The sequence below is a fragment of the Erithacus rubecula genome (assembly GCF_903797595.1).
Source record: "Erithacus rubecula genome assembly, chromosome: 1".
Taxonomy (NCBI): Eukaryota; Metazoa; Chordata; class Aves; order Passeriformes; family Muscicapidae; genus Erithacus; species Erithacus rubecula.
In genome coordinates this window covers 108158994-108172184 of record NC_136658.1, presented here as the reverse complement: position 1 = coordinate 108172184, position 13191 = coordinate 108158994, and the positions used below count along the sequence as shown (strand labels likewise).

Genomic DNA, 13191 nt, shown 5'->3' with positions numbered 1-13191 from the left:
TAGGGGTGTAGACCACAGCCAGCCTGGGCCACATCAGCACATGAAGTCACCCTGTGTAAATCCAAGCCCTACCAGTCAGCCTAAGTTTCCCAACACAGCTCAGGTTCACCCAGCCATTACCAAGAGAAAATGGGTTATTATACCCAGCTGGTGTGATGTCAAAACCACTGTGGAGATAATCACAAGTAATTAAAGGTATTTATTTGTACACACAGTATTGCTTCCCAAAGAGGAAAAAACAAGACACAAAAGCTGACATTGAAGTTTAGGAGCTGAAGCAATTTCTAAGGTGTAGCTTGCTCACAGGTTTTACCCCTTTGTTTATTGCCTCTCCTCTTCCAGAAGTGCTAATACAAACTTCAAAGTGAAAATAAAGCTCTCTAACAAATAAAGAACTTAACAGGCTCATTTTAAAAATGCAGGCAAAGCAGAACAGGTGCAACTCTGCAAAGCTGGACTTGGGCACCTCTCAAAAAGCTGATTGGGAAGCCCAGTGACTGCACCAGAGTCATCTGTGTTTGTCAGGAAGGATTTAATACTTAGTGACTGTTCAAATGTGGATAATCAACATGCCACCCCAGCATGTGAAGGTCATTTACATCCTATGTATGCATGGTAAAACCTACATTAAAACACACTTCAAAAGGTTGGTCTGTCTTTACTTCTGAGTTTCACATTTTTATGGACAAAAGCTGTGCTAATAAATTTTTATGATTGTAGCTCTCTCAGTATAGGTCTTTAGAAGCAGCTCTACAATTAACTTAATTTTTAACAAGGCCTTCAGTCAAGAAAACAACTTCACAAAACATAAATAAGTCTTCCCCCACAGTTGTAAGAAACAGTTAAATCACCACATTTGTGCCAAAAATAAAAAATTGTGAAGGGTCAAAGGCAGAAGAGAATCCCAATCAAGATGAAACTCTCAAGATGAATCAGTGCTCATATACAAAGATCAGATGCAAGTCCAAAAGCATCAAAATATTTTTAGATCATCCATCATTTCCTTAAATAATTGTATTTTTTACAGCTGTTTCTGATCTATTGTTGCCAGATTTCAAAATTAGGGAAGGAGCAACGTTTTAATTGCTTTGATGGAAATATCATTACATCAGGGGCTTTTATTTTTATTATTTTAGAAGTGTTCTGAGAGAAGGTATTTAGGAACAGACATTTTTCACAGCTTGAATTTGGGTAAAAGATGTTTGCAAAGTCATGTGTCTGTCAATACAGACTTGTTTCAGTAATCTTGGGATGTGCTGCTGGATTTCAGAGGTGCAGGGGTTTGACAGATTATCCTTTGGACCAAGGGGATGGAGACCCACCTGTTCTACCATTACAACAAATAAAACTTACTGACTGACCTCCTGCACTGCTGGCTGGATTTCAAAGTTGATTTCATTGGTGTTAATGAGGAACCACTCAACTTTGACATCTTCTCCTTTGTCTTTCACATAGAGCTGAAGCTGTGGACAGGAAAAGAATTATTGTAGAGTGTTGTGGTGTCCTGTAAAGAAATTGTAGGTCAACCTCCACACTAAGGTTCAGCACAGGAAGAAGAACACCATTTTCTGAGTGGGTAACTTCAAAGTGACACTCTAAGGAGGCAGAAGTTGCTTAAGCCTTGAGAGTGCACACCAGTTAAAAAGTTAGCCAAGCAGTCTACCCAACATGTTATTTAACCCCAGCCTCCTGAAGAGGCAGCTTAATTTCTATATTTACCACTTGCCCCAGAGGGGAAAAAAAATGAGGGGAAGAGAGAACAACACTTAAGACTTTACCTGCAGGTGGACTGGGGACAGCTTCACAAAATATGACTGAGGTTCAGCAGCTGAGGGCAGAGGGGCTGAGACAGCAACGAGGAATTTCACAGAATCTCCCACAACATTGCAAGAAACCACCTGCAGAAAGGAAAAGGGTGAGGGGAAATGAAGGGGAAAAACAAATTAGTCTTCAGAAGGTCTGGCAAAGGCAAGAAAGAAAATAAGAAAGGAATTTAGGCTAGCAGAATTGTGCATAGTTGCACAGGTGGGAAATTTCTAAGCAATTTCATTCATGTTCCCACCTCCTTCTGCACATTCTTCTAAAAGCACATAGTTCAAGTGTTCAAATCTGGACATGAAATTTAACACCTGCAAATTATGGCATTTCCCAAAATTTCTTTTGTATTGTTACCTAAGGACAGGGAATCCTTTCCATTTCACAGATCTATGTACTAAAAGCTCCAAGAGGGCAAAGATGTTTGTTCTTCCTCTTCTACTCTGATCTAAGTATCCCACAACAGGACAGCTGATTTACCACACAATCTTTAGCTTGTAGGCATCCTACAAATGTGAAACTTTGGTATAAACCTGCTGCTACAGCAGATGATTCTGTCTAATTCCAGTTCTCAGTGGGACAGAAAGAAGCAGGAGCCTTTAAGAATTTATTCAAGCCTTTGACCAAACCCAAGAAAGGCCCTGAAATGTGGTGACAAAGCTAAATGTCTGGGAAAAATCTGAGTGCCACTTGACTGCAATACACTTTTAAGAGCAGTAATTTAACTTGTTATCACAGTGGGTTTGTAAACAGTGGAGAGCTTTTGCTCCCTCCCCTCTGCAAACATGCAGAATTCCTGGAGTGTGCAGAAATTCCTGGAGAGCTCCTGGCAGCACAGGAAAGCCCATGGGGTGGGAGTCAGAAATTATTCATCACACCACAGAGGCATGTTTGTTTTGCAAACAGATGTGCAGGCTGAGGAGAGCTGCTTGTCAGCATCCCTCTGTGGTTACTGTCCCCACTGTGGCAAGGACAGCTGGGCTCTCCTGACACTGACTCAGGCACAGGAACCAGGTCAATGCAATGCACAGACAAATAACTCCCTGCAAGGTTTGTCTGACAAAAAAAACTCTGCATGCTGCTATTAAATTGTGTTTGTGCACTTACTGCTCCACTTCTGGGCACTGGAATTGAAGCTGAAAGCTTTGAAAGGAATCATGGACCTCCTGGAAGATCCTTATCAGGCTCTCCTTAAATACATTTCATCTCCCTGGGCTCTCTGGGGTGTATTTTAAGGATGGCCAGGGCTTTATCAAGGGCCTGAGTACATCCATTAAAGCAGAGACTTAATTACAAAGGAGCAGGGGATGGGGAGGTGGATATGACAAATAAAAATCCCAACCACACCCACAAGCAGTAAGATTTGCCTTTTCAGGTTGTCTTTGCAAATTATAGTTTAGAAGTGGACAAATGAGTTTTGCTCACCTCTCCCCTTTCCTAAAGTCCAGATCCCTTCAGAAGTGATTTCTGACCTTAATTCCACATAAACAACACTAACACCCAGCATTATGGTAAAATATCAAGGATTTTTAATGGCTAACAAGAACAAAGAGCCCAGCTGCTTCCAGCTGCTTGCTTTACTTGTAGCTGAAATGAAACACAAAATCACTCCTTTCATTCAAAGTAATTGACACGATGACTCTTTAAACACACTGAAAAGGAAAAGGTTCTTCCCTCTTTTTTGAGGAAAGAAGAGAAAAAAAGAACAGGTCTGATGCATAAACTGACACTTCCAAATCCTAAATGCAGTGTTTTATCATCCACATGTGTTTTTTCCACACAGGCACAGGAAGCTGAATGCATTCAGAACAAGTTGGACTTGCTGCACATGCAATGCAGAGCCATTCATCTGGAATTTCTGGATGTCCAAGAGCCAAGGTTGCCAGGTATGTGGTTGATTAATGTTTTTAAAAGAAATAAAAGTGTGGCCAGAGAGTTGGTAGATGAGTTCATGTGCCACTTGTTTCTTAATCATGTTTAATTCCAAGTAAAGGATGGAAACAGACACTGCAAGTGGTGGAACTTTCATTTTTCTTTCTGCATTTTATCAATAGATGCTAAATAATTTTTTAAATGTATTTTTACCTTTCACTTCAAAGCCCAGACCAGTGGAGATTGGACTTCTAGTCTCCTTGATTAATTTATTTTCTGCCAATGATATCTACTAAGCCCTATTCCCCTTCTGCCCTCACTTTTACTGATAAACTGTGGTATTCAGATACAGCTGCCTCTCAATTTTTAATCCAATCATCAAAAGGAGTGGTTCCACATTTGTAAATATGTAGTTATGTCAGGTGAATTTGTTCTGGGAGCAGGATGGATGATGGAGTCAGAATACTGAGAGAAGCAGAATTCTGGACTGGAATTTAGAGAGAAAGCAGCTTTGTTTTCATCTATGATGCTGCCACAAGTGGTGAAAGGGTGATTAAAGAGACTGCAACTGCTGCTTCCCTTGCTGAGTGACACACCTTTAGAAGTGCAGCAGGTGATTTTGATAGACCCAAGCAGAAATATGTAGGCCACTTCCCCCATGGCAGGCATACAAAGAAAAACATTGAAGAGTTCTGTTCCTTCTCCCCCTGCCTCACTCCAAACTGCTTCCTCAAATTCATTTTCTCTGCACAGGTGAAGAGCTGCAGAAGGCAGGGCCAGGCAAAGCACCATTTTCTGGTTGGTAGGGGGAGAAAGAGGAAAGATGGGTGTCCACAAGAAAACAGAGGAACCTGGATGATAGGAAGAGATCCTAGGTTTGGTCAAGATCTAAATTAGCAGAAATAGGGGGAGGTGAAGTATCAGCACAAAGAAACTAAGCCCAAGGTATTTTCTCCCTCCAGCAGCTCTTTTGGCACAAACACCCTTCTCTCCATGTGCTTTGGGGCTCTCCCATGGAAGGGGTTCCCAGCCCTTCCTCAGGTACCTTTTTATGCTCTGCCATCCCCCTGCCAGGGTTATTCCTGCTGTTTCAGCCTCTCCTCTCCATCCCTGACCTGACATCCTCATGATGGGATGAGCTGCAGTGGCCACAGCTCCCAGACCTGGCTGGGCCCAGCTCCTCTGAGCTGCAGATGCTGTCACAAAACCTGCTCACACATATCTAAAACTCTGAGCACAATTATCCTAAAAACAATTCTCTTCCAGATAAACAACTGCAGGAACAAAGGAGACTGAAAGGGCACTGTGGTTTCAGCAAGACTCTTTTCCTGAGAAAGTCAAGTGTCCAAACTTGTGTACTCACAGCTATGAAAACCCTTCCCCTGCTTTGCCCTCCCCCTCTATATCCAGACTTTTTCCCTTTGCAGTTCCTCTGGACAGGCTCCAATATCTCAGTTTTTTCCCTCCTGAAGTATCAGCAGAAGCTGCTTCATCTCAAGCAGCACCGTGCTGCCCCTGCTTCTCAAACACTGTGTCCTCTTGCCTGGAGGTTTCAATTTTGGCACTGGCATCCCATTAATTTGTGCATTTCACATTCCCTTTTCTTTACTCTTCCCTCCCCAAGTGCAGCAGCAGGTTCCCTCCCTGAGCTGAATGGCTGTGACTTCAGGGGAAGTTCTGATGGGGAACATTTCCCTCACCTTCCCCAAGCTCTGACTACACCACACATGTTTGTAAAACCCCCAGCAGCAGGAGCCTTGATTGCCTTTTTTGTTTGTTTTCTAGAAGGAAATTAGTTTTACTGCACTTGGTATTTACTTCCAGAAAGAGCAGGTCACTTGAGGTTACTCAGTAGTATGTAAGTAATACAAATATTTAACATTTTCACAAGAGAATCAGAATTAACCATGAGGCAGCCACACAGTGAAAGTTGCCTTGCTCTCACTGTAAGATTTAGGACCCTCACAATTTCCCATATGTCTCACAGGGTACAGCTATGAGCAGGCTCTGATTTTTGGCATGGAAAACTTATCTTGTCAATGCCACAGAAATAGTTTGTGTGCATAGCTGAAAACCTCACCACAAGAAAATTTTTCAAGTCAGAAACTTCTGCCTTTTGACAGTCATTAGCACTCAGCTATTCAGAAGAATTACATTATATTCTTGGTTAATAGAGCCAATTCCTTAATTTCTTCAGGGGGTTTCTCCAGCTTCTTCTCCACTCCTTCCTTACCCAAACAACTGACCAAGTGACCAGAGCAAATGAAGGGGAGATGACACATGCAATGTCTAACCCAGGCACAGGCAGGTGTGGATTTTTAGGAGCCAGTACCAAACTGAATTTGCCTGTAAATACAGTTAAAACCTCAGAGTTGTTTCCCAAATGGTGGTAAACACCACAGTGAAGGCAGGGTGAGGGATGGACTCAGTGCAGGAGAGTGAGTTTCCATGTCAGCAACAAAAACAAAGCAGAAGTTGATGGAACATGTGAATTTATCCACTCCTTTGAGACCAACACATTCAAATTCAAATGGGTGGAAAAAATGGGGAGTGAGGGAATTAAATAAACAAGCAGAGAGTACAAGGAGACAGGACAGGAAGAATTTTCAATTCACCTAGTAAGTTCAAATGAACATCAAACATTGCAAAGACAGGAAGCTGCACTTATATTTCAGAAAGGGCAATACAAATCAATACCAGAACTAAAACTGCAAGTTTGGCCTCACTATCATGCAAGCCTTTCCAAACTATCTAAGACACAGCACAGCTGAAGACACAGAGACCAAGAGGAGACAGACAAAACCCTGGGAGAGGTTTATCAGTTTGTGAGGTAGCTTGGAGAATAACTCACTTGCAGAGACAGCTCCCTTGTGCTGGGGTGCTAAGGCTTCCCTGGTCCCTGTGCCAAATTGCCAGATGTGGCACAAGCCTATAGGAGGCTCAGACACATCTGCAGGAGCAGCTGGAATACAGTGCCAAACCCAGTGCTTCACCTCCAGGGAAGCAAACAAACCCCACCCTCCCCCTCTGACAAGGCACTCAGCTCTGAAGGTTAGATCATAATGTTGTCTTGTTTACTTCTGTAGCCTCACCCCACTAACAATTAATCCTGTACTCCATCATCCCCCATTAAGGTGGACTGGGATGTGGGAAAGGGAGAGGACAGTACAGTGAGCTGGAAACAGGTTACCAAGGATTCTTTCAGGCACCAAACCCATCACACAGTTAAAGTCCAAAACACCCCAGGAGAAACCTGAAAGAAAATGTGATGCTCAGGAAAGCAAGCTGGGAAGCAGCAACATAAAGGAAGACTAGGTCATCACACAGGAAAGATGCAGGACCTTGAAACTTAGGAGGGGAATGCAACACAAAATACACTGAGTGTGAGTGTGTGTGTAAGAATTAACAACTGCTGCTCACTCAAAGGACAGCTTATCACTACAGGGAGAGAGACCTTGATGCAACAAGGCACTCACAATGTGAAACAGCCACAGGAGAGGCAGAGTGGAGCACAAAACCCCTCAGGAAAGCACTTCCAGAGACTAAAAGAAGCTGCCTCCTTGTACTGTGAGACCTTCCTTACCTGTAGGGCTGTGTGGCCCTTCAGCCATCAGGTTCATAAACATGGATTTAATTGGAGCTGCTGCTGAGAATGGGTGCATAGGAGATAGTCAGGAGCCAGAACAGCATTGTAAAGGGAGATTTAAGGAGAAACATACGTAGGCAAGCTAAACAAAGGCTGCAAGGAAATATAATCCCTTCATAATACATTTACTGACAGCAAGCACCATGGAAGAAGAGTCAACATATTAAGAAGAAAGGATTATATTAGTGCAAAACCAAAAAAAGCCAAGGAAAAAAATCTCCATGGGTCATAATTCCACCTAGGCTTGTAAAAAAAGCCAGTCATTAAAGAAACAAAGATATGGAATGGCTTTCAAAGCAAAATGGGGAGTTAAAAGACAACAGGAAGTGTACATCAAAGTCAGGGTAGTTCACCCCACCAAAAAGAATCAGAAATAAACACACATAACCATGAGTTAGGAGTGCAGCAGTGACATTAAAGGAATGGCACTGAAGGAATTTTACCCCTTTGCATTTGAGCATGAAGCAGAAAAAGAAGGGAGACTTCTGTCATAGCCTGCTCCATCCAAACCCTCTGTGCCAAGACCCCAGCAAGAGAATCCTCTTTTTGTTTTGCCTTTTTTGTTGCTGTTTCTGTTGTGAAGTTCAAGTCCTCTGGAAATAGACTGCACTAATGGAAAGGCTGGCAGAAAAAGCTAAGATTGAGAATATTTCTAATGTTTACTTTATTAAACCAAAACAACCAATACCACACAATGAAAACAGGCGACTTCATTCTATATATTTAGGCTCTGGCCCAAAATTGGAGTGAAGGCAACACATAAATGGAGGCTTTATCAAGGGGCAGTGTGGTGTAACCTTCAGCCACAGAACAGCTCTGTTCCTATCACCACCAGAAGCAGCAGCATTCCAACCATGTCTGCAGCACTGCACTATGCAGCACACACCAACTTCTGCCAGAACTCTTAATTTGGGCAAGCTGGAGAGAGAGCTTTCAATTTCACATGCAAACATTAAGAGTTTGAAGAGGATGGGAAAAAAAAAACCACCAAAAAAACCCCCAAAACAAACAAAAAAGCACCAAAAAACCCCAAACAACCTTAGTATGACCTCAGGAAATACAAGACATAATTATGAAATAAGAGAACTCCTGAGGTGTTTAGAGAAAGGTATGCATTTGAAGAAGAAGGAAAAGTAGCTACCAGACTGCCATTCTAAGGTTATTATATCCTGTAATTCAAGTAAGTGTTCAGGTTGTACCTTAAGGAGTAAAAATGATTCAGAGAACTTTTCCCAGCAACTGTGCACAGACTATTGAAATGGGTTTTGGCTGAGTTCAGAAGAACTCAGTGTACAAAATAAATTCAAGTTTTATTCCAGTAAATTTTAAAATGTGCTTTCTATTGGTGTAAGCTGTTTTGAAACCAGATTTCTGTCTGCAGTGTAACACCTCCAATAAGATGCTGGAATGGCTCAACCCAGCCCTGCCTCTCCCTTCCAGCAACATTTTAGACACTGCACTGCAAGACACCAGTTTTTTTGGGCTGTTATTTGCCAGCTTTTATTTGCAGCAGCTCTCCCTTGGGTCCTGACTTCACACATGACACAGCACATCCTTTTCAGACCTAGCAGTGCCCTCTCCTTATAAATTCTCACTGTGGCATCTTCCAGTTGCACAGAGTAACACTTGTGCCAACCCCACAGCTCTACCAAGTCCAGTATCTCCAGTCCACTGCTGGGGAAAGGGATCACTGGTACTGAAATAAATGCTTTTAAAAAGGGAGAAAATAAGTACACAAACAGCTTTACATGTTAATAATCCCCAGCTGCCATCAGTCAAGGGTGTGCCTCTAAGTTGTGTATCAGGCAGATAAGCATGCATAGTTTTCAAAGGAATCATAGTAGAACTGCTTAGCATCTAAATCAGAAGAGCAAAGCAAAATAAGAAAGCAAAACTAAAAGAAAAGCATTTTACTGTTCCAAGAGCCACACAGTTCTGCCTTACTTTAATTTCACAGGCACTGAATCACCTCCCAGTATTTACAGTGGGAGAGGAGGAAAGAAATCTCTTGCTCCTCACTGAATACAGGATCCAGCAGAGTCAAGACTTCACCCCCAGGACTCTGCACCTGTTCCACTGATTCTTACTCAGCTCCCATGTAGGCAGCAAACCTGTCATCAGCCACACAAACAGAGGCAGACAGAGATGTTTGCCTGTCCCAGGAGACAAATTCCTTTCTTCCCAATGAAGTTCCCATCAGGACTGTGGAGTGGGGGAGAGGGCTGCTCCATGAGCTCATTGAGGGTGTAGCTAAAAACTTGGCATAACCCTGGTTATTGTGCTTTTGGTGGAAGCCCTGGAGCACATTCTGCTCACAACATGCAAAAGAAGTGAATCAATGCAGAGTTTGCATAGGTTCTTTAGAGAGGCAGCCTCTTGCCTGCCTTGACAAACACAGGTCAAGGGTACAGATCTATTGACAAATAAAACTTCCACTGACACTAATAAAACATTTCCTCACCCAAAGTACACTGAAAGGCAACAAATCCAAAGTTTACCTTCTCTCCAGCTGACTTTACAACACTGTTAACTTCTTTAACTTCTAGCTCAAGTGGTTCTGCTGGGTCATCTTCCTCAAATGTGAGCAACTGAGAATCCTAAAAAACAAGAAAAAGAAGAAGCATCGTTAGGTGACAAACCCATCAGTTGAAAACAAGTGATAAAAATGCACTGCTAGTCAAGTCCCTGGAACTGCAAATGTATGTCAAAACTTCCATGTATTAATTGCATGACACCTCACTACATAATACAGGGTAGAGCCTGAAAACATATACTTAGGACATAACTATGGACCTAATCATAACTCATCTTTCCCTGTAGTGGAATATCAAGGTACACAGTGCAGAGCCAAGTCCATGAACAGCAGCAGGGTTCAGTGAAACTGCTGTTCTTCAGCAAAGATTTATCAGTGCTGTAGTTTGAAAAGGCGTGTTTGGCTTGGCCCACAAATACAACTGCAGCTGGCTATGCCAAAACTAAGAAACCCCAAATATCATCTTGCAGAGGTGAGGAAAGAAGCCTTCCCCTGCCCAGCCCTCCTCACCAGTGAAGGCAGACAGTGATGACAGCCACTCAGCCTTCACACAGACAGCGAGGCCAAGGCAGCCCTTGGGCACTGAGGTCATACCTTCAGAAGCACCAGCACTGCATTCCTCACCTGCTACCCTGCTCAGCCCCGCTTCCCTCATCACCCCAGGCTGTTCTGCAGCCAGGAATTTCATTAGCTGCCTGCTGCTGACATTTTTTGGGGAGGCTGACAGGGAGCAGTGCCAGGCGCTGGACTGCTGCTCGCTGGGCAGGGAGGGTGTGCATGTCCCTGTCCAAGGGGCTGTGCCCTCTGCTCAGCCATGGAAGCTGCCACTCGTGTCCCTGTCCAAGGGGCTGTGCCCTCTGCTCAGCCATGGAAAAAGCTGCCACTCGTGTCCCTGTCCAAGGGGCTGAGCCCTCTGCTCAGCCATGGAAGAAGCTGCCACTCGTGTCCCTGTCCAAGGGGCTGAGCCCTCTGCTCAGCCATGGAAGAAGCTGCCACTCGTGTCCCTGTCCAAGGGGCTGAGCCCTCTGCTCAGCCATGGAAGAAGCTGCCACTCGTGTCTGCTGACCTGCAGCTCCCAGCACCTGTGCTCAAGCTGCCTGGACCCTTCTCTCCCACAAACCAACCTTTTCTCTCTTTTCTCAACTGCATCACGCAATTTGACAGGGCAGACAAAATGTTTTCTTTCTGCTGCCCAACTTACCATGACATTTGGAAAGTGTTAATTTTATTCCTTATCTTTCACACACACATGCTGCCTCACTCTTCCTTCTTCCCCAGCCTGCTCCCTGACACGTAAAGAAGGAACCTCTCGGTCTAAGACACACGCAAATTCAGAGACCTGGGGACATGCCACTTCCTAGAGTTTATCCTCAGCATTTTGCAGTGACGTGACAAGAGTTCAGTCCCGAGGACAAGGAAACCAGCTTGCCACAGGCTCAGCTACCCTCCACCTCACCGGGCATGCCATTACACCAACGCGCAGGATGCCACACTGCGCCTTTTCCAGGAAGGGCAGCTTGGCACGGGAAGAAGTGCCGGCTTTTGTGCATCCTCCCCGAGCCGGGTCACAGACCAAACCCTGAGCATCCCCTGCTCCGGGCTCGGAGGAGCCCTCGGAGCTCCACCGCGCACCCACGGGCTCAGCAGGGCCTGAGGCTCGACGGGGGAAGCCCAGCTCCGGGAATTATTTGCCGAAGGACGGGCCGCAGGCCCAGGCCAGGAAGTTTCCATTGTTTCCTCCTCCCCACGCCCGAACAATGTTATCGGCGGAGCGAACCCCAGCCAGGGGCCGCGGGGGTCGGGGCTTTCCTTCCTCCGCATCCCTCCCTGCTCCCTGCTCCCGCTCCGGCCGGCTCCCCGCTGCGATCCCTGCCGAGCACACGTGTAAATACACCAACACACACCGAGGCTCAGCAACACACACGCTACATCCCTGCAGCGAGTCCTACAGCGGGGAGCGCCCGGAGCGGTGCCCCACAGCCGGGAGGCGCCGGCCTCATCCCGGTGGGCGCGGGGGAGCCGCTGCCGGGCATCCCCCATCCCTTCCCGTCCTCTCCCTCCCCTCCTGCCGCCCATCCATCACCTGCATGCCGGCACTCACCTCCCGCTCCGCCGCCTGGGCTCGCAGCGCCGCCACCCAGGCCCTTCGCCACTGCCGCCTCCAGCTGCCCCGCGACAGCGCCCAGGCCAGCACCGAGCCGCCCTCCTCCAGCAGCTCGTCCCGCTGCACCGGCGGAGCCGCGGCCGGCGGCGGAGCAGGGCGAGCCCTCCGCAGCGCCAGCAGCGCGTACTGCACCAGGTACACGGCCAGCGTGGCCAGCGCCGCCACGAAGAGGACGACCAGCGCGCCCCAGCGCAGCTCGGCCAGCCCGCCCGGCAGCCACGCCATGGCTGACCATAATGCGGCCGCCACCCCGGAGCCGTGCCAGGCGCGCCCGGCGGCAGCGGCGGCCGCAGCCCCGCGCAGCGCTCTCCGCCGAGCCCCGCCGAGCCCAGCCGGCTGCCCCGGGCCGCGCCGCCCCGCCCGCCCAGCGCGCTGCTCCGCCCCGGGGCGGCGGCCAAGGGGCCCGGCCCCGCTCCGGCTCTGCCTCTGCCTCTGCCTCTGCCTCTGCCTCTGCCTCTGCCTCTGGCTGCGGCTGCTGCCCGGCGCTGGTCAGGCCGCCGTGTCCTGCAGCGTGGCCGTGATGGGCACCTGGTGGCCCCGGGGACAGATGGGGGTAGATGGGCTTGGGGTGGGCACCTGGTGTTCCTGGGGGTAAGAGGGGCTTGGGATGAGCGACTGGTGTCCCCGGGGATACGACAAGGTCATGATGTGTTCATGATGGTACCCTGGGGTAAAGAGCATGGAGAGGTTCACGATGTGCAGCTGGTACTCTGGAGTTAAGGAGATAGAGGGGCTCGGGATGGGCACCTGGTACCCTGGAGTAAAGGGGATGGAGATGCTCAGGATAGGCACCTGGTACCCTGGGATAAAGGGGATGGAGAAGCTTGGGATGGTACCTGGTACCATGGAGTAAAGGGGATGGAGATGCTCAGGATAGGCACCTGGTACCCTCGGATAAAGGGGATGGAGAGGTTCACGATGTGCACCTGGTACTCTGGAGTTAAGAAGATAGAGAGGCTCAGGATGGGCACCTGGTACCCTGGAGTAAAGGGGATGGAGATGCTCAGGATGGGCACCTGGTACCCTGGAGTTAAGGTGATGGAGAGGCTCAGGATGGTACCTGGTACCCTGGGGTAAAGGGGATGGAGAGGCTCGGGATGGGTGCCTGGTACCCTGGAGTTAAGGTGATGGAGAGGCTCAGGATGGGCACCTGGTACCCTG

The 13191-nt window shown here is 47.2% G+C and overlaps 1 protein-coding gene across 2 annotated transcripts in view; it reads right to left on the bottom strand.

The window, feature by feature from the left end:
* Positions 1-12388, bottom strand: part of C2CD2 (C2 calcium dependent domain containing 2) — a 34060-nt gene extending 21672 nt beyond the window's left edge. Inside the window, exons 1-4 of one of the 2 annotated variants that reach the window (XM_079317427.1) lie at positions 11968-12388; positions 9832-9930; positions 1779-1898; positions 1362-1463 (exon numbers count right to left, since the gene is read on the bottom strand). In XM_079317427.1, the coding sequence (XP_079173553.1) occupies positions 1362-1463; positions 1779-1898; positions 9832-9930; positions 11968-12255 (609 nt within the window). In that variant the 5' untranslated portion in view covers positions 12256-12388. The remainder of the gene's footprint in view (positions 1-1361; positions 1464-1778; positions 1899-9831; positions 9931-11967) is intronic. The other variant, XM_079317426.1, reaches the window with a different exon arrangement.
* Positions 12389-13191: the final 803 nt, after the last annotated feature.